Source organism: Amblyomma maculatum, chromosome 6 (assembly GCF_055883805.1).
Source record: "Amblyomma maculatum isolate TAMU_Amacu chromosome 6, ASM5588380v1, whole genome shotgun sequence".
Classification (NCBI taxonomy): domain Eukaryota; kingdom Metazoa; phylum Arthropoda; class Arachnida; order Ixodida; family Ixodidae; genus Amblyomma; species Amblyomma maculatum.
The window spans coordinates 384,275-405,272 of record NC_139349.1 but is presented as its reverse complement, the minus strand read 5'-3'; the positions used below and the strand labels follow the sequence as shown (position 1 = coordinate 405,272).

At 53.2% G+C, this 20,998-nt stretch overlaps 1 protein-coding gene across 2 annotated transcripts in view; it reads right to left on the bottom strand.

The window, feature by feature from the left end:
• LOC146184924 ((3R)-3-hydroxyacyl-CoA dehydrogenase-like) overlaps nt 1–927 on the bottom strand; it is a 46,942-nt gene extending 46,015 nt beyond the window's left edge. For both annotated transcript variants that reach the window (XM_084605450.1, XM_084605449.1), the window contains exon 1: nt 718–927. In XM_084605450.1, the coding sequence (XP_084461576.1) occupies nt 718–868 (151 nt within the window). In that variant the 5' untranslated portion in view covers nt 869–927. The remainder of the gene's footprint in view (nt 1–717) is intronic.
• Nucleotides 928–20,998: the final 20,071 nt, after the last annotated feature.

Sequence of the window (20,998 nt, the reverse complement as noted above, 5' to 3'; positions counted from 1 at the left end):
GAAGTTCTCTGTGTAGCATATAATACACGAGTGTCAACGACGATACCTGGTAAGCAAAGGGACATAATATTGGCGGGTGAACAGCGACAGTAACTGAGAAGCTACGTGAATGATAAAATGGCTTGAGAGGTAATAGGCAATTGACGAAGAATACAAAACTTCTAGAATCGGGGTATCAACTTTGCGCAGAGATCCCCATCAAAGCTCTGTTTAAGTGCGATAAGCTTAGTTGCGCCCCCCTCTCTCTCTCTCTCTCTCTCTCTCTATCTCTATCTCTCTCTCTCCCTCTCTCTCTCTCTCTCTCTCTCCATTTTTTTTTTTCAAGAGCGAAGCACAATAGGCTACTTCCTTTACATTCTCAGTGTCCCATCTACATTCCAGGTTCCTTTTCTCTTCCATTTCCACCTCTTTCCAAACTATCCGTTTCTAGCGCATCCAAAAAGACAGGCCTGTTTAACACCTGACCGCTCCTTTGCTTCTGTCTTTCTCATTAACCTATACAAACCTTATTGCTAACAGCAGATTACAAAGAAAAAAATCTCTTTGATTCAAACACAGAGGGCACATATCTTACAACGTACAATGAATGAAAAAGTAGCTACCATTAAGTTGTCACTGAAGACAGAAACGAAGTAGTCGTTCGTCTTGCTATGTGCATTATATTGGTGCTTACTACGGCAAAAGCAGCACGCTTAACATTACTGTTCATTGACTCACCTGGTAGAGACTCAGCAACTTTTTTAGCTTCCTCCAAGTTAATGTCGGCGACAATCACGGTGGCTCCTTCGGCAGCCAATGCGTGGCAAACGGCCTCGCCGATGCCGCTGCCAGCTCCCGTCACGATGGCCAGGCGCCCGCTAAGAGACATTGTCCACTGCAGCTTTCCTCGAGCGTGCTTTGACTCAGAATGCCTTCCACTTGACCTGGGGGCGCCAATTGTCCTCTGCACTGAAAATCTTATCGTTGCTCGTTACTCCAGGTGCTTTATCAATGTTCAGTAACCACCTCTCCGAAAACTCCACGCATGCAGCTCGGCTCATACACGAACAATGTCAAGCTCATTTGTGTAGCAGTGCTTCTGCCGATCTATCTCCGCAGATTTGAAACGGTTGTCAGTAATTCCAGGATAAAAATATCTTTAATTCAATTTTTATTCAAATTCGATGTCTATAAATACTTATCTTTGATTGTTGATCGTCGTATTATTCACCAGGCTTTGGTTGTTATCGAGTGACACTTGTGATCTTATCGTCCTTATTAGCGATTGCGTTATCATTGAGACGTTGACTGTATATTGTTACATGTATTGTGGAGCTGTCTGTGTGGCATCACTTCTTGCTAATAGTGTGGCGAATGGATGACGAACGGGGAGCCTGTAGAGTCTGGTAGCACTCTAGTATAAGTGGCCGTTGTGACAGGCATTCTGTCAGCGGTGGGACTCAGGTGCGCAGCCGATTCGAGTGGAAGACCTTGCAAGCGGCGGCTTGTTCGAGGGCTATAGTTGGCGCGGTGATGTCATAACTACGTTGGTCGCTTCCGTTCGGGACAAAGGGCATAGATCTACCCAGTACCTGCACCAATTGTCACAGGTGACGATAGAGAAGCAGGAACAGCCGGTTAGGCAGCCTGCGGTCACCAACGTACTTCGGTCTCTTTGTCTTCCCACGAGAGGCCACGCCCATTGGCATAAACTGATGCTACACAGACAGTTCCACAATGCATGTGGCATTATAAACCGCATATTAGTCAGTTTTGCATCAACAAAATTCAGGTGTCACCCTTCCCTCGTGAAGTACGCCTTTTTGTCAACGTGAAGGAACAAGGAACACGTCCAGACCAAGGACGCCCGAGAGGTTTTCGAGTGAACTAAAAGGGAGGGAGAACCGTCGGTGCTGAACCACGCTGAACAGCGTAAGGAACAGCTCAAAAGGATGTGCAATGTTTAGTTCCTGGCCATTATGTTGAAAACTAGTGCATTATGTATTAACGGAAAAGCAGCGTTTTAATTTACAAGTATTAGAACGTCTTTTGTTTGCTTGTATTACAAGCTCTTATTTGACCTGCTTTTGCTCATAATCCACCTTCATAATCTGATAATCTGTGTGCGGAAAACAGCGTTAAGGGAATCTAAACAAAAGTATTTCCACGAAAGGCTTCCTGTCTTTATGAAGTCCTCACCCCAAAAATTCTGGAGGTACTTCAGTGACAAAAAAGAAGCAATAGACCGGATTAAAAGTGGATCTGAAATCATTAGGGAAAATACAGAAGTTTCACACTGTTTCAATTCGTTCTTCAGCTCAGCCTTTGTAAAGGAAACGGCCGATCACACAGAAACAGCCAAGGTGATGCTTCGGGCGCTTGCGCTACAGGCCCTTTCGGAATCAATCGAGCAGGCATATATCAACAACTACTTACACTTGATGCGAAAACAACAACAAGAACAAGCTGACCAGATGGGATACCGAGTGAATTTTACCAAGGATATGAGGAATCGGTGTTTTTTCATCTAATCGTAAAGTCTTTGCGAACTGGTTGCCTCATGAGTGGCGCAGGTCTGTTGTGATTTCTGTTTTTAAACGCGACAGTCGAATAGAAGTTAGCAACTATCCCTCTGTTTCGCTCACATCCGTAATCTGAAAGATTATAGAGCATAATGTAACGAAGTACATCAGTGCTTTCCTTGAGGAGAATGACTTCTTCTGTGCGTCTCGACATGAGTTTAACTGAGTGAATTTTAACTTATTCGATAAGGTACCACATAACAAATTGCTTTTTAAACTTCGGAATGCTAGTATTGCTGCGGCTTACTTGAGTGGTCGTATACGATCCGGCTGCATCGGAAGTTGTATATATAATACACTAGATCTTTGGTCTGTAGTTCCACAAGGGTCAGTGTTGGGTCGGCTATTGTCTCTCATTTATATAAATAATAATCAGAATAATCTTGAACCCTCTGCTAACATAAAACATTTCGCCAACAATTGCCTAATCTACTATAGAATGGCCTATGCAACGGTTAAAATTAGAATCAATCGGTGCCTCCAGAATTTGTATGGCTGGTGCTTAAATAGGGAATAGAAATTAATTTCTCCATGCCGACTATTGCTCACATAACAATAAAGAAAACTGTGCTTTCTTTTGAGTATAAAATTGGTGATCATTTTTGGACGATTGTACGCAGCTTCAGGTATTTAGGTGCAATTATCGATTACAATCTCTGCAGACGTGCCCACGTGGAGGTCTGCTTTAAGGCGCATTGAAAACCGCGGTATTTGAGAAATAAATTGCAACATATGCACCTAAAGACTTGAGGCTAACTGCTTTCAAGACATTTACTCGTCCCGTTTTGCAGTACGACACCTTTGTTTGGAGCCCTCACCAAGTATATTTGCTAGAACAGCTAGAAACATTTCAGATGTTCGCTGTGCGCTTCATTTGTACGCGTCATCGCAGAAAACGTTTTGTAGATTTATCATATGCTGAAATGCTACGATTTGAATTATTAGAAACACATTGGGAAAAGCAACGTCTGCAGTTTCTTTTTTTAGAAAAACCAGAAAGCAAATAAAAATAAACAAACTTAATTAATCCTCCCTCAAAACAGAGTATTTGTCTGAACCACAGTGCCATAATACAGCCTTATAAGACACGCCTGAATGGCTTTTAAAACTCGTTGTTCCCTGCATTGTATAAATTTGTGAAATCGTCTTCCAGAATGAGCTGCAATAGCCCAAAATGTGAAAGAGTTTGAACATTTTTTTACAATTATTCTACAGGCAACGAATGATCCGAGAATTTATTCTGCTTCTTTTCTTTTTTTACTTGTTGACTTGTGCCTTCACGTACGCATGTTTGTTGATGTTGTTCATTGCCGTATTGATTCTCTGAACCTCTACTGTGACGATGAAGAGAGCGTTTTCTTTTTACTTCTTTTCCTGTAATGGCCCTCAAGGGAAGGCAACACTACATACACATACGTACATTCGAAAACACACACACACACACACACACACACACACACACACACACACACACACACACACACACACACACACACACACACACACACACACACACACACACACACACACACACACACACACACACACACACACACACACACACACACACACACGCACACGCACACGCACACACACGTACGCGCACACACACACACGCACACATGCATACATGCATACATGGGAAATGAAAGATTCTCCGCACTGCAAAGCAGCGCAAAATAAGGGCAGTGCCTGATATTTCGTGAATATATATCTATAAAATCTGCATGATAGTGCGCTATATAGTTAACAGAAATTGATGCACTAGTGCAATGAAAGGATATGCTGTTTTAGACCTGAATGTTTACTCTTCGGTTTCAAAGTAGTTGATTTAGCACCAGGAGACATTGACGCCATGTCAGAAAAAAAAAAAAAATATATATATATATATATATATATATATATATATATATATATATATATATATATATATGCCTGCTTCAAATTTTCTAGCAGTGTAGTAGCCCCCAAATGAATATCTATTTTTCAAGAGACGGTACATATATTTCGACACAGCCACTTTTATGCGCCGGTCTTTACTGCATCGGAATATAACCTTTCGATTCCTTTGATATTTAAGATGGTGTACTATGAAAATTACAGATTACGATATAGTAGCTGTTAAAAGTATGTACTCTTACACCTTGGCACTGGGACACCCAAGGTTTCTCCGTGGTGCAAGTGAATGGCTTACTCCCGGCTGTAATAGTAAATAAGGTGATAATTTGCACTGATTATAGAGTTTTCTAATTGCTTCTTGGGCTGTACACTAAGAAAAAGTAGAAAGGGAACTCCAGGCAATAGAGTGCTTTAACCTTTCTTGTGTGAGACGGATATCGAATGTTAGACTTACATTTGCGATTAGGAGTGCTTTCCTGATGTAGTTGTGTACCGGGTGTTTTGGCGAACACGTGGGCAAAACTATGCCATATTTGTATTTGAAATTAATAGCTCATTTTATAAAGCACTGCAGCACAAGGAAAGCCGACGAGTTTTTTCTTCGTGCGACACCGAAACTCAGCACAACAGACGCACACGAAGCTCTGTACAGAAGCGGTGGCGTCCGATGACGAGGTGAACAGAGGCTGCAGCACCAAGTTAGAACTACCTGCTCTCTACAACAGGCCATTCGTTTTATTTTCTTCAGTAGAGCACAAAAATGTCCACCACTGAGACAGCAATGACTGGCCTTTTTCTTTCGCTAAGATGCGAGGCAGAAGAGTTCACCGCAGCCACCGCACACGTAATCACCGGACTCCGCGAGAATGGCGGCGAGCTGTGTAACAACAGTGAGCCGCTACTCGCATTTTAAGTTCGGTAACTTCAGTTAAGCGTAACGATGGTGAAGCCAGCCGTGCAACAAGGGTATTAGGTGCGAGAACAATGACACAATGGCACCGGACTTCAGTTGCGTTGATGTTATTAGAATCCAGTGTGGCCACATGAAACGCTGCCAATGTTCGATAATAGTCATCGGTACGAAAATCATCAGTGCACAACACAGCTGGTTCCGATGGCAAGAAATTTTTCCTTTTTAAGACAGGACCCCATTCCTCTAAATGTATCTTATCAAGGAAACTATGAAGCACCACTAATGTCCGCACCATCGAAAGCAGTGCTGAGCCGCTTCATGTACTTTCGCAGAATGTTTGTTTTTTACTGACGCGTGGAAAATAATTTTCGAGCATTGAACGAATTTTATTTTACAAGTCGGCAAAAGAGGCGCACTGGTTGCAAGTCGTCGAAGCGCTGAGCGCGCTACTCCGCAATAGCTGCGTTTCTGCTGATCGACCTCGTGGAATCTTTGAACACGCGGAATTTTTAGCACAGAATGACTGAACTGGAGAAAACAAACTTCACTATCAGCAGATTGCGCTGATTCGTCGATCACCAAAGCGCTGGATGGAGCGGAGGAAGCGTGAAAATCGAGATTGACGTCACATACTTCTGTTCCCCAGTTTCAACGCCCCCCCCCCCCCCCCCCCCCCCCCCCCCCGGCTCCTGGCAGCGAAGAGGGAGTGCCCGCAGCGCGTTTTTAACAGGCGATTTCGGCTCTTCTTATCGACAGCATTCATAAAAAAATTGACACATGATTAGCAAACCCCCTTCTTTCTAACCGCTGAATTTCATGCCATTTGAAAACCGTTTCAGCCTCCCTTTAAAGACAATACGAGCAATAAAAATGTTATTCTATTGTCACGGACAACAGGGCTAGACTTGACTAAAACGCCGGGACGAAGCTGTACCAGCAGGCGAAGTTCGGCACACAGCACGCGAGAGTCAACTTCAGTGTCCTCTTCTTTCAGGCGCAGCAAGAACATGGGGACACCAGGTGGCATTACTCCCCCTCTTAAAAACGAAATAAGGGACGGAGCGCGAGCGATGGCCAATGTAAGCGAAACGAAAGACCAGCACATTGACAGCATAGATAACGGAGGCGGGGTAAGGTGCCCTACGCGACAGCGAAACAAGCGCATAGCGCACTACCGCGTGAAATAGGGCTTCATGCGGACAACGTGCACGACCTCGGAGCGTGGTTCCCGACGCGAGGGCTGCACAGTACCCACTGGACGAACTTCGTAAGTCACTTCCGTGACTCGGCGCAGAACTTCGTAAGGTCCGAAGTAACGAGAAATCAGTTTATCACACAAGCCGGGCCGACGCACCGGGGTCCACACCCAAACTTTCTCTCCAGGATGGTATGCGACGTGTCGATGACGGAGGTTGTAGCGGCGTGCATCCGTGCCCTGCTGTTGTTGAATGTGAATGTGGGCAAGTTGACGTGCTTCCTCAGCGCGCTGAGCAAACTGCTCGGCGTCTGGCGTGAGTGGATGATCATCTGTGCAGCTCGGAAGCATGGCATCCAACATCGTCTGAACGTCACGTCCGTAGACTAGGCGAAATGGTGTAAAACGCGTCGTCTCTTGGGTGGCCGTGTTGTAGGCATATGTGATGTAGGGGAGAATTTCATCCCAGTTTTTGTGCTGCGAGTCTATGTACATTGCAATCATGTCGGCGATGGTTTTGTTGAGTCTCTCCGTGAGGCCATTCGTCTGCGGGTGATATGCAGTAGTTTTTCGGTGGCTGGTATGACTAAGCTCGAGCACGTCATGCATGAGCTGTGCCGTAAACGCGGTGCCTCGATCGGTTACGACTAGGGACGGTGCACCATGACGCAACACGATTTGCTGCATAAAGAATAGGGCGATCTCAATTGATGTGCCCCGCTGCACTGCCTTGGTTTCCGCATAACGTGTGAGATAGTCAGTCGCGACTATAATCCATTTGTTACCCATCGATGACAGCGGAAATGGGCCCAGTAGGTCGATGCCGACTTGGTCAAACGGCGACCGAGGTGGAATAATAGGTTGGAGCAAACCCGCGGGCTTGAGAGGAGGCACCTTTCGACGCTGACACTCGCGGCAGCCTCTGACGTAGCGATGGACAGCGTCAGAAAGTTTAGGCCAATAATAGGCTTGACGAACTCGAGCGAGTGTGCGTGCAAAGCCCAAGTGGCCGGATGTGGGCTCATCGTGGCAAGCAAAAAGGATATCGTCGCAAAGGTCGGCCGGCACGACAAGGAGGTGCGCTCGATCAACAGTGCTGGAGTTTTTCTTGAATAAAACGCCATTCCGAAGACAGAATGCAGACAGGTGCCTTCCAAACTGACGGGGGACGTCAGCAGCGCGACCCTCCAGGTGGTCAATGACAGGTCGAAGTTCTGGGTCAGCTCGCTGTCGGGTCATTATGTCTGAGGCATTCACTAGTCCAAGAAACCCTCCGTCATCCGTGACGTTATCGACAAATCCGATGGGTGCCCGGGAGAGCGCGTCAGCATCTTCGTGCTTCTGACCAGATTTGTACACAATGGAGTAATCAAATTCTTGGAGGCGAAGGCTCCATCGTGCTAGGCGCCCCGATGGGTCACGGAGATTGGCCAGCCAACACAAAGAATGGTGGTCAGTAACGACTTTAAACGCACGGCCATAGAGGTAAGGCCTAAATTTCATAGTTGCCCACACAACCGCGAGGCATTCCTTTTCCGTAGTGGAATAATTTATTTCAGCGCGGGAGAGCGTGCGGCTGGCATACGCAATGACCCTTTCCACGCCAGCTTGGTGTTGTACGAGTACAGCGCCAAGGCCGATGTTGCTGGCGTCGGTGTGGACTTCGGTGGCAGCGTCTTCATCAAAGTGCGCAAGAACAGGGGTAGTTTGCAGTCGTCTGCGCAGCTCCGCAAAAGCCTCCTGCTGCTCGGCAGCCCACACGAACTGTGTATCATCCCGCGTGAGGCGGGTCAGGGGTGCGGCTATCTTGGAAAAGTCGGCGATGAAGCGGCGGTAGTACGCACACGAACCCAGGAAACGTTTTAAACTCCTCTTCGTGGCAGGAACGGGAAATTTGGCGACAGCGGCAGTTTTGTCGGGGTCTGGCCTAACGCCTGCGGCACTCACAAGATGACCGAGAAACTTCAACTCTTTGTAGCCAAAGTGGCACTTCTCGGGCTTGAGCGTCAAGTCAGCTGACCGGAGGGCGTCTAATACTGCGCGAAGGCGTTCGAGGTGTTCTCCAAAGGTTTCAGAGAACACGACAACGTCGTCGAGATAAACTAAACAGATTTGCCATTTGAGGCCGGCGAGAACGGTGTCCATCATGCGCTGAAAAGTCGCCGGCGCTGAACATAGGCCGAATGGCAGCACTTTAAACTCATACAGTCCATCTTGTAGCGATCGCGGAGAACCGCGCATCCCTCCGAAGCACCGCGCGCCGCGGAGGATGAAGGGGACAAAAGTATTCCTTCTCTTCCGAGGTTGAGTAACCCAAACGGGTTTCTCGATAGCGCCGCGTTTCCCTCTTCCCTCGCCGGGCGCAGGAGCGCACCGCTAGGCGTCGCAGACGCGACGCTCTTTGGCCGAAAAAGGACAAAGGGCAAGATGCGCCGAGATGGGCGGGAACCGGCTACCGCCGAGGAGAGACGACAGCGAGCCGCGACAACGGAAGGACGCAAGGTAAATACCTCCCCGCTATACTTCTTTTTTGTCGCCATCTTGCCCTTCGAAGTGTCAGGCCCCATCCAAAAGGATAGGGTCTCCAGCAAGACCTTCACCAGCGTTCTTTTTGGGAAGACCCAATAAACATCTGGTTCCGGGCAAAGTCCTGTTCTGCGTTGTGTCGTACTTCGCATTACCACTTTGCGGCCGTGAGAACGGCTGCCCGTGGTGTGTGATCGCGGGAGCTCTGTGTTTGCGGCCTAGACCTCAGAAGAGGCTCGACGGCTTAATAAGAACCCCCACAACTGGCGCCCCAACGTGGTTCTCTCGTGCAGAAGCACTTGAGCTACTCGCTCCCGCCGGACACAATGCCAGACCAGCAGAGTAATCTGCCTGATCTGATGTGGCTCGCAGAGCTCAGCCCCGGGTACAGGGAAAGCCCGGCCCACGGCTCGCTCGCCGCCAGCGCGACTCTACAGACGGGACAATTCGCCGCTGCAGGAGCAGCCAGCGAAACACGACGCCCGCAGGCAGATTCCGGCAGACGCCGCGAAATGCCGCCCTCAAGAGTTGGCGCGCCCCTGCACTACGCGCGAACGGATTGGGGAGAAGCACTAGGCACGCCATGTCCGCCCTCGCAGCTACCAAACGGCAGCACAGGGGCCGCGCCAACCCCGCCGACGATCTCGCCACTCGTCGCGGCACCCGAGAGCGAGGCAGCGGCAAACGCCGAAAACCTCGCAGGAGTCCTCGCCAACGCATTCCAGCAAGCGCTGCAGTCCTTGCAACCCAGCCCGCGGATCGGAACACCGATCCCAACGTACAGCGGCTACGGCGATCAAATGAGCGCCAACAGCTTTCTCCTGGCGTTAGACCAGTACGGCCAAGTCAACGGCTGCAGCGAGACCCACATGCTGCGAAGGGTGATACCAGTGGCACTGGTTGACCAAGCCGCTCGGTGGCACCGTTTGGTAGGTCACACAGCGAGCACTATGGCTGAATTCCGCAGTATGTTTAGGGAGGAATTCCTTCCTCACGACTACCAGCAGCGAATGCGGCGAGAATTGGAACTCCGAACCCAAGCTCCCGACGAGTCGCTCGTCGAATACGTCAGGGCGATGCAGGAGCTTTACGATTACGCCGATCCCAACGCTTCGAACACGGAGCAAGTGGAACGAGTAATCCGACAGAGCCACCCCACCTTTGCTCTTTACCTGCGGGGAAGTCGCTGCAGGAACCTGAATGAGCTTGCCGTGGAAGCGCGTCGGGTGCAAGCCGAAATTTCAGCTGCCCGTGCGTACCGGCCCCCGCCACCCCCATCGGATTGTCTGGAGCCCAGCTGCGCCTGGAATGGCAGTGCGCGTTCAAGGAGTGAAAGCGCTCGAACGTCACGTGTTTCAGGTGAGGGCGCTTTCCCGGAAATCTCGGATCGCGCTCTTGATCCCTACTCAAACGGGCCGAGGATCATCGAAGCTGCGCGAGAGGTAAAGTGGTCAACCTCACGCCGACCGCCCGACAGAGATTACCAAACACGGTCAAACGATCGAGCGCTGGTGACGCGTGCGGACGGGCAGCGTAGCATTGTGGTGGCACCGGCTCAACAAGCTCTCACGGACGGCCGTACGCGAGAGCACCCTCGTCTGCCTAGAGCCCGGAATCCCGGGCCATGCTTCTCTTGTGGCCAAGTTGGTCATTTGGCTCGTGCCTGCCCTGCGAGTCAGGGAAACGAGGTAGGCCGCCGGTAGCAGCGCCGGCGGCCGAAGCTGATCCGAGCGACGGAGCTGCAATAGTGGCACCCTCACTTCTCAGGATCGGAACACCGACCCCTACCAGGGCTCCGTTCATAGACCTTGCGATAGCAGGGACTACGTTCCGAGCACTGCTTGACACTGGTGCTAGCACTTCTCTAATCGGAGACGAAGTCGTTTCCCGCCTTCGACAGAGAGGCATTCGGGTGCGAAAACGCAGCCTGCCCCTCCAGTTGGCGAGCGGAGAAGTATGCTCCGGCGGTGATGTGCGCCTCGTCGCGCGTTGGAATCAGCGCACCCGGCGACAGCGTTTCATTCATCTGCCTGGACTCACGGTACCAGTTATTCTCGGACGAGATTTCTTGTCCCGTACGGGAATCGTGGTTGATATCGGCAATGGTGGCTATCGGGAAAGCCCGTTCGCGCCACTCAAGCCGTTCGTCACAGCACCGACCACGACGGCCGAAAGGACAGCTTCCGAGGTGGAAAGGAGGAAAACCTCCCGAGGAAGCGGCACTCCCCCTCAGCCGCTGAATACAGCAGCTGCGGCCCGTCCCCATGCCTTGCGCGTGGGCGCGGAAGAGCGTTTACGGGGTCTGCTGGCAAACGCCGACAACCTGACAGACCATGAGCGCGGCCGCGTCTTTTCGTTGTTAGGAAACTTCGAAGAGATGTTCACGGACCGCCCCGGCTGTACCAAGCTTGTACAGCACCGCATCGAGACAGGAGACGCGCAGCCTTGGAAATCCAACCCGAGACCGGTCAGCCCCGCCAAAAGGCAGGCGATTGACGCGGCGCTGCAAGAACTGATCGATGCGGGCATTGTTCGCCGCTCATCAAGCCCCTGGGGATTCCCAGTGGTGCTGGTCCCCAAAAAGGACGGTAGCTCACGGCTGTGCGTGGACTACAGGCGACTGAATGCGGTCACACAAAAGGATGCATACCCCTTCCCGAGCGTGGACGACATTGTTTCGAACCTCGGCGGAGCGCGGTATTTTTCTACTCTGGACGCTAGCAAAGGCTATCTCCAAGTAGAGATGCGACCAGGCGACGAGTGTAAAACGGCGTTCACCTGCCACAGGGGTCTCTACGAATTCGTTAGGATGCCCTTCGGTCTGTCCGGAAGTCCGAGCACCTTTCAGCGGCTGATCGACCGTGTACTGGGCGACGCCAAATGGCATCACGCTCTCGCCTACCTAGACGACATCGTCATCTACTTCCGCACATTCGAGGAACACCTCGAACACCTCCGAGACGTTCTGGGAAAACTCAGAACAGCAGGTCTCACGCTGAACCCCGCTAAAGCACAGCTGTGTAGGGCTGAAGTCAGTTTGCTCGGCTACCGCGTTCAGCGAGGAAAAGTAGCCCCGGACCCTGACAAACTTCGCGCTATCCTGGAATTCCCGGTGCCGAACGATGTAAAGGCCGTGCGCCGTTTTCTCGGCATGGTGGGCTACTATCGCCAATTTATTCCCAATTGCATCCGCCTGCAAACCCCTCTAACAAAATTGTTAAGGAAGGCAGCCTCATGGGAATGGGGAGAGGAACAGCAGGCGAGTTTTCGTCAGCTCTCGCAAGCCATCGCCGATACTGCGTCACTGAAACTCCCCGACCTAAATAGGCCCTTTTTGATCCAGACAGATGCCTGCGATTTCGGAGTGGGCGCAGTGCTTCTCCAAAAGGAGGACGAGAAACTGCGCCCCGTGGCGTTCGCCAGCCGCGCGCTGACGCCGGCGGAGCGCAACTACTCAGTGACGGAGAAGGAATGTCTCGCTATCATCTTCGCGCTCCGAAAATTCGAGATGTACGTGGAAGGTACAAGGTTCACGGTCGAAACCGATCACATGGCCTTGACATGGCTGACCCGCTTACGCGAGCCGAGCGGGAGGCTCGCGCGCTGGGCACTGACGCTACAGCGCTTCGATTTCGAGGTGCGCTACCGGAAAGGTGCCACAAACGTGGTTGCGGACGCGCTGTCGCGCGCGCCGGTGAATGACCCGTCCCCAGCCGCGGGAGAGGAGGCGCGGCAACTTCCCCGCTCGTCGGGAAAGGAGGGCCGAAAGGAGAAATTCCTGCCTCCGGAGCACGCGCATCTCGTGACAGCGAAAACGCCGATCGAGATTGCATTCAGCAGGGAAGAGCTTATCAAAGCTCAACAGGAAGACTCGTATTGTCGTGAGATGGTCGCCAGTCTGCGTGAAGAGACGGACCAATCGACACCGCTGGTCGAAGAGCGCCCAGAATCCGCGGAGAACGCGGTAGGCGCGAGCTCTAGTGCAGCTGGTATTGCTGCGAGTGAGCTGGAGAGCTTCCTGTTGGACGCTGATGGAGCTTTGCTGAAATACGTGCCTGGCAAAGAAGACTCAAGCGAGTGCTTCAAAGCCGTCATCCCCGGCCAACTGAGGCATGCTGCTTTGCAGCACTATCACGACGCAGACGGTCACGGAAGCGCACCAAAGACTTGGAAGAAACTATGTCGGCTCGCTACCTGGCCAGGAAGGAAGGCTGATGTATGTAAATATGTACGGACCTGCCACGTCTGCCAAGAAAGGAAGCCGCGAGGTGGAAAACCGCCTGGCCTGCTCCAACCGATTGTGAGCACAAAGCCATGGGAAACTGTGGCGTGCGATCTGATCGGACCGCTGCCGCGCAGCAAAAGAGGGCACAAATTTGTGTTAGTGGTGACATGTCACTTCAGCGGAATCGCTGAACTCTATCCGCTGCGAAACGCCACAACGAAGGAAATCCTGACGAAGCTCTCAGGATTGTTCTGTCGCTACGGGTTTCCGGAGAGGCTGATCACTGACAACGCCTCGTATTTCACGGCGAAAGTTTTTCGTGATACGTGTGCCGCCATGGGCGTACGGCAGCAGCGAACGACGTGTTATCATCCGCAGTCAAATGTGACCGAACGCCGCAATCGCGATGTGAAGCCACTACTCGGGGCATACGCCCGGACGCACAACGACTGGGATGAGCACCTCGACGCGATCACCTTTGCACTGCGAACAAGCGAGAATCGCTCCACAGGTTTCACGCCTGCCTTCCTGATGTTCGGGAGGGAACTAAATACGCCAACTGACACCATTTTGACCAAAAGGCAGGATGCTTCGTCAGGCGAAACGGCAATAGCCGACTACGCGCGGCGCATGCGTGATCGCTTGCAAAAAGCAGTGAGCGAGGCCAGCCAAAATCGCGCTAAAGCAAGGGCTAGCCAGAAGGCTGCCTATGATCGCGCGCATCGGAACGTGGAATTTCAAGTGGGAGACTTCGTTCTAAAGCGTAGCCATGTGCAGAGCGATGCGAGCACGGGGTTCACAGCTGGCCTTGCGCCTAAATGGATTGGGCCGTTCATAGTTGCTGAGAAGCTCTCGCAGTTGAACTACAGGCTGAAAGATCCGAATACGGGTCGACTCGGCAAGCCGATCCACGTCGGGGAGCTAAAAGAGTACTTCCAACGGGAAGTGACTGGCAGGGCGGCAGCGCCGATTTCGCGAAGACGCGGGAAAAGGTCAGTGCCCCCACCTACCCCCCAAAGCTCGCCCATACAATACCCGCTCTAGGCGAAAACGACCTTGACGGGGTGAGTTAAATATCAGGTTCTCCTTTTCTTGTTATTTTCTTCAAATTTCTCTCATCTCCCGATTACATGGACCAATCACTCTAATTGCATACAGAATTTATTTACACTATATACACATTGCAGCACAACTTCACTTCAGTCAGGGTGCGGCCTCTCGTCACGGCACCCGAAACGAGTCTCTCTTTCCCGCGTCGCTCGGACGCTTCCAAGTCGTTCTCCCCTCGAATTCCTCCTCGCCAGGCTCCCGGGGAATCTTCACTTCCCCCGTCGTTTCGCCGCGGCTGTGGCTGGTGAAGACGCCTTCCACCCCCGTTACAAATGTTGACCGCCAGCGCCCATCGAATTCTCAGAAGCGGACTCGCTGGCTCGGCGGGGATGGTTGCAGGCAGATCGGATGTCTTCGCGGGAGCGACGCTCTTCTGCTGGTCGTCCGTGCGGCGCCAGCTCGCAGGCCGCCTCACAAGTTGGGACAGTACAGAGGGAGGAGGCGTCTGCCACGGCCGCTCCGTTTGCTTACAAACACACACAAACGCCAGCAAAATACACACACACATGGCAGTCTTTTCGAGTTATCTCTGCCCGCGACCAGGGCGCTTCAGACGCGCGCTTAACACCTCCACCGCCACTGTGATGCGTGACTTCTTGGAACGCGTCACATCTCACACAACACCAGTGCGCGGCTGATGTCCGTGATCCCCCTCCGGCGCACCATGACAACACAAACTTAAAAATTCAAACTAAAGGGCCCTCGCTCCCTCTGAGCAACGGAGCTGGTACACAAGCGCCGGCAGAGTGTCAGGCCAGGCGCGGGATGCCTCCGACCCCCTGCGGCGGAGGGCGGTCAGTCGGTTCCGTGTCCCCCATACGAATCGTCTCCAAGATCGCGCCCCTTCTGGCAATTTGGTGTTTCCGCGTCCTGCTCTTTGTCCATGCACCGGACTTCATTCGTCGCTCGCAAAAGCTCTGATTGAATCTTCTTTCGCATTTGTTGCTTTCTGTAGAACGGAATTTGCGTCTCTTCCCTTGACGAGAATCTCTGTCACCCTTGCGACTGGTCCGCGCGCAATCATTCGAGGCCCGCCCCATTTTTGCCCGGCGCAACTGCCGTGGTGCCCGCGGCTCACGCGATTGACCTGTGACTTGATCTCCCTGGTCAAGCAAAATTTCTGCCGCTGCCTCATCGTGAACGGACGCACTCGAGCTGTCCTTTGTTTCGTTCGACGTACCGCTGCCAGTTAGCTTACGCATGAATCCATTGATTTCTGCAGCCCTGTCATGCGCGCAGTGCCCGTTTTCTGCACTGTCGATACCTTCTGCCTCTGCTGCGATGACCGTTAAAGCCACATCTGTCTCAGCACATATCTCACCGTCGTCACAATCCGCATCCCGAGCTGTCATTCCTACGCGCCCCGCGGGTGTCTCTTCTACCCTCTCCGGATTTGTGACATTCTCAACAGCATCTCCCTCGGATGCAGGCGTGCTGTTCTGAGCATCGAGAAGCGCAGTGTCAACCGTGTTTACGTCTGTTTCTTTTGTTTCTCCAGAACGCACCTCAAACACCTCAGCAACTGCCTCCTCCTTCTCAACCTCGGCCTCATTGCCGCCTCCCGACTCTGCCAGTCTGCGGTCCAAACTTTCCGCTCTCTGACCACCTTCGAGACTCTCCGCGATGCCCGTCCCTTTGTCTGGACTCACCGCTTGTTTCTTGCCGGCCGCCGCTGCCCTGACAGCTTCCTCGTACTGCAAATCCGCTGCTGCCAATTTCATTTCTGCAATTTTTAGTTTCAATTTTAACTGCGCCATCTCGTCGGCAAACGACAACCCCGAGCCTCCGCTGACGCCCCCTACCTTTGCGCCCGCCACCAGCTCTATCTGCCCATCTCCAGCACCCCGGCCCCATCCTTCCCCGCTACGGTCCCGCAAACTATGCCCCACAGTTGTCATAGTGCGCCGCGGAAGAGGGACCTACAAGACACCAACCTGTGTCGTGCTCCGAAGATGGCTTGGCCCGCTGGTCAGCGCCCGAGGTTCATGGCTCAGCCCTGGCTCTTTTGTTGTTCCGCCTCCGTCGATCCGATGGCCGGTCCGCTTCAAATCGGAAGATCCTGTCGGCTGCGCCAGTTAAATATCAGGTTCTCCTTTTCTTGTTATTTTCTTCAAATTTCTCTCATCTCCCGATTACATGGACCAATCACTCTAATTGCATACAGAATTTATTTACACTATATACACATTGCAGCACAACTTCACTTCAGTCAGGGTGCGGCCTCTCGTCACGGCACCCGAAACGAGTCTCTCTTTCCCGCGTCGCTCGGACGCTTCCAAGTCGTTCTCCCCTCGAATTCCTCCTCGCCAGGCTCCCGGGGAATCTTCACTTCCCCCGTCGTTTCGCCGCGGCTGTGGCTGGTGAAGACGCCTTCCACCCCCGTTACAAATGTTGACCGCCAGCGCCCATCGAATTCTCAGAAGCGGACTCGCTGGCTCGGCGGGGATGGTTGCAGGCAGATCGGATGTCTTCGCGGGAGCGACGCTCTTCTGCTGGTCGTCCGTGCGGCGCCAGCTCGCAGGCCGCCTCACAAGTTGGGACAGTACAGAGGGAGGAGGCGTCTGCCACGGCCGCTCCGTTTGCTTACAAACACACACAAACGCCAGCAAAATACACACACACATGGCAGTCTTTTCGAGTTATCTCTGCCCGCGACCAGGGCGCTTCAGACGCGCGCTTAACAGGGTGAGTGGCCTGACAACACCTCGACCGCTCAGACGAGTGGTCAAAGAAGCAACCGGTTGTGAGGAAGCGAGCTGGCTACGGGAGGGTCGTATCTAACAGTATTGTTGGTATGTCCCCTCGTGCCAAACAAAGGGGGGGAAGGAAAGGAAAAGCGGGCGGTGGCGAAGACGCTACCAAGCTGTCCCCCCTCTCCACTCGCTGCCGTAGGGACCTGGCCAAATGGCAGACAACTATTGGCTAGGAGCGCCAAGGGAAAACTAATCGGAAATCCGAAATGGGTCTCCCAGAAGGCGCTGCGAAGACAGGCGTCGTCTCCCAGCGACCTCGCTGACGCAGTCGACATCACAAGCATCGGATAGTCAGCAGCAACAACGCCTTGGGTGCCAGCGACGGTCGCAGCTCTAGCCGCCAGCACAGAAGCACGCACTCCCTCGAGACCGGCCGTGCCACAACCCAAGTCGCCGCCGCCCAGCCGTCAGGAAGCAGCGCTCGGCGACGGTTCTGGACGGCTGTAGGAGCAGCAGCTGCCGGCTGCAGTCCTGCCTCTCGAGCGCCGGATCGCCATGGAGGGACACTACTCGAGATAAGCGTTTCGGATATCGCCGCCGTGTTTCCTTCAAGTGGCGTGTGTGCGTGCGTGCGCGCGCGTGGATGTGGCCGCGGTCGTCGCAGTGGTGTGACAGGATTTCCATGCTGTCGGCGTACCGACGAGCGGCGCCATGTGATCATCGGAAGCTGCGAGGCAAAGGACTTAATTCGTGCTCACGGCAGACAGAGTAGCGGTGCAGCAGCGAACGGAAAGATTACGGCGCAACCAACCCTCCAGGCACTGGACGTCGCGAAACCGCCGTGGCGGCGCTTACACCTGCGCAGTGAAGAAGTGTACGGAAGACCGGACTACCATCCCAACTAGCCACCCGGACAGCGGCGTTGGAGCGTTGGATGCAAGACAAGGCGGCAAGGAAGTCGTTGCCGGCCTACCGTCGCCTGAAATCAGGCGACGTTCGGTCTTTAGGGAGGAGGAGTGTAGCGATCGCGGAGAACCGCGCATCCCTCCGAAGCACCGCGCGCCGCGGAGGATGAAGGGGACAAAAGTATTCCTTCTCTTCCGAGGTTGAGTAACCCAAACGGGTTTCTCGATAGCGCCGCGTTTCCCTCTTCCCTCGCCGAGCGCAGGAGCGCACCGCTAGGCGTCGCAGACGCGACGCTCTTTGGCCGAAAAAGGACAAAGGGCAAGATGCGCCGAGATGGGCGGGAACCGGCTACCGCCGAGGAGAGACGACAGCGAGCCGCGACAACGGAAGGACGCAAGGTAAATACCTCCCCGCTATACTTCTTTGTTGTCGCCATCTTGCCCTTCGAAGTGTCAGGCCCCATCCAAAAGGATAGGGTCTCCAGCAAGACCTTCACCAGCGTTCTTTTTGGGAAGACCCAATAAACATCTGGTTCCGGGCAAAGTCCTGTTCTGTGTTGTGTCGTACTTCGCATTACCACTTTGCGGCCGTGAGAACGGCTGCCCGTGGTGTGTGATCGCGGGAGCTCTGTGTTTGCGGCCTAGACCTCAGAAGAGGCTCGACGGCTTAATAAGAACCCCCACAATCTGGGGTGACAAAAGCTGTTTTTTCGTGGTCCCGCTCATCGACCTCAATCTGCCAGTACCCGCTCTTCAAGTCAATGGAGGAGAAGTACTGGGCACGGCGAAGCTTGTCGAGCGAATCGTCGATACGGGGCAGCGGGTAGGCGTCTTTTTTAGTGATGTCGTTCAACTTTCGATAATCAACACAGAAGCGAAGGGTACCATCCTTTTTTTTCACCAGCACGACAGGGGACGACCACGGACTGTTGGAGGGTTGGATGACACCATCACGAAGCATCTCCTGAACCTGTGTCTGAATCGCTTCACGTTCCGTCGTTGAGATGCGGTACGGCTGCTGGCGTATAGGGCGGGCATCGTCGGGAGTAATTATGCGGTGCTTCACAAGAGGCGTTTGCCGAATTTTCGATGATGTCGCGAAACAAGCACTGTATTTTAGAAGGAGAGAACGCAGATCGTGCTGCTGTGTTTCCGAGAGATCTGTACTAATATCCAGACGATCAAGGGATGGGCGCACATTTTCAACTTCTCCGAACGTAAAACATTCAGAAACGTCCGCTAAGGCGTCGGCGAATGCGATTGCAGTAGCGCGGAAAAGATGGCGGGGTTCGTTCGTAAAGTTAGTCACCAGGAGTTTAGATCGGCCGTTACGCAGATGGATGAGACTCCGCGCCGAGGTGACGCCGTGGGTGAGCAAAAGGGACTGGTTGCCCTCAGCGACCGCCGTTCCGTCACGTAATTCATCGCAGTTAACAGTCGCAAAAACACTAGAACGTGGCGGAATAGAAACGCTCTCGGCAGAAATTCGAAGAGGGGCACGGCTTTGGCGGTCTGCGGTGTCAGTATCATCAGCTTTCTCGGTCGAAAAGGTCACGGTGCGCTTCCGGAGATCGATAATGGCCCCATACTCCCGTAGAAAATCGACACCAAGGATACAGTCGCGGGAGCAGTCAGGTATCACAAGGCAGCTGACAACAAACGTGGAGTTGCGAATTTGGACTCTCGCCGTGCACTGACCGCTCGGAGTTACGACATGTCCGCCAGCGGTTCGAATCTGCGTGCCAGACCATGGCGTCATCACTTTCTTTAGAAGCGCCGCTAGCTTCCCGCTTAAAATCGAAAAATCAGCACCAGTGTCTACCAATGCGCTAACCTTATAGCCGTCGAGGAGCACGGGTATATCCAGCGAGAGTCTGTCTTCACGTGTACGAACTGTCGTCGGGGCCGTCAAGTCGCGGTCACTCACAGGTCGCGTTGTCGGGGGGTCTTCGTCGCGTCGATTTGAAGCTGCCTCGCCCCCTGAGGTCGCTGTCTTTAGTTTTCCCGGCTCGGACTAGGCGACCGTCGCTGCGCCATCCCGGATGAGCTGGGCTGCGAGGATAGTCGGTGTGGAGACGGAGATCGTGACTGTCGTCTAAAAGTTGGCGCCATGCGCTGCTGGGCTACGTAGTCCTCAATATCCCGGGGTCGTTGGCCTAAAGGAGGGTTACGCATGTCGATGGGGAAACCCTTCAGTCCCAGTTGTCGATATGGGCACTGTCGATACAGGTGACCAGCTTCTCCGCAGTGGAAGCACAGGCGCTGCCGATTTGGGGCACGCCACAGGTCTGCCTTTCGCTGGGGTGGTCGGCGGTTGTCGATGTACGGCTCGGGGTGGGCTGAATAAAGTGAGCCTTGGTCGGGTGGCAGTAATTGCGTGGAATCAGTCGGGAGACGTCGCAAGATTTCCGCATACGTTGGCCGAGAGGCCTCGGTGGAAAAGGATGGCGGGTTAGCAGCTGGTACCGAAGGCCGAAGTGCTTGCTGGAGTTCTTCTCGGACAATACTAGCGACAGAGCTGACCGTCGGCTGGGGAGCACCGAAAAGCTTCTGGAGCTCTTCGCGCAAAATGGAGCGGATGATGTCGCGAAGAAGATCCGGACTAGCCCCGAAGGCCGAAGGCGGCTCAGTGAGCGAAGCGGCGAGTACCGGCCTGTCGTAGGTCGCAGACCGCTGCTGGAGCATCCTTTCCATCGTGATTGCTTCCGAAACAAACTCGGCAACTGTGCTCGGCGGGTTGCGCACGAGCCCAGCGAACAGTTGTTCCTTAACGCCGTGCATGAGATGGCGTACCTTTTTCTCTTCGGGCATGGCCGGGTCAGATCGTCGGAACAACCTAGTCATGTCCTCCACGTACATGGTTATGGTCTCGTTCGGCATCTGTATTCGAGAGCGTAAGGCCCTTTCTGCTCGTTCTCGGCGATCCGGGCTGGTGTAGGTGTCCAGGATGCAGCGGCAGAACTCGCGCCAC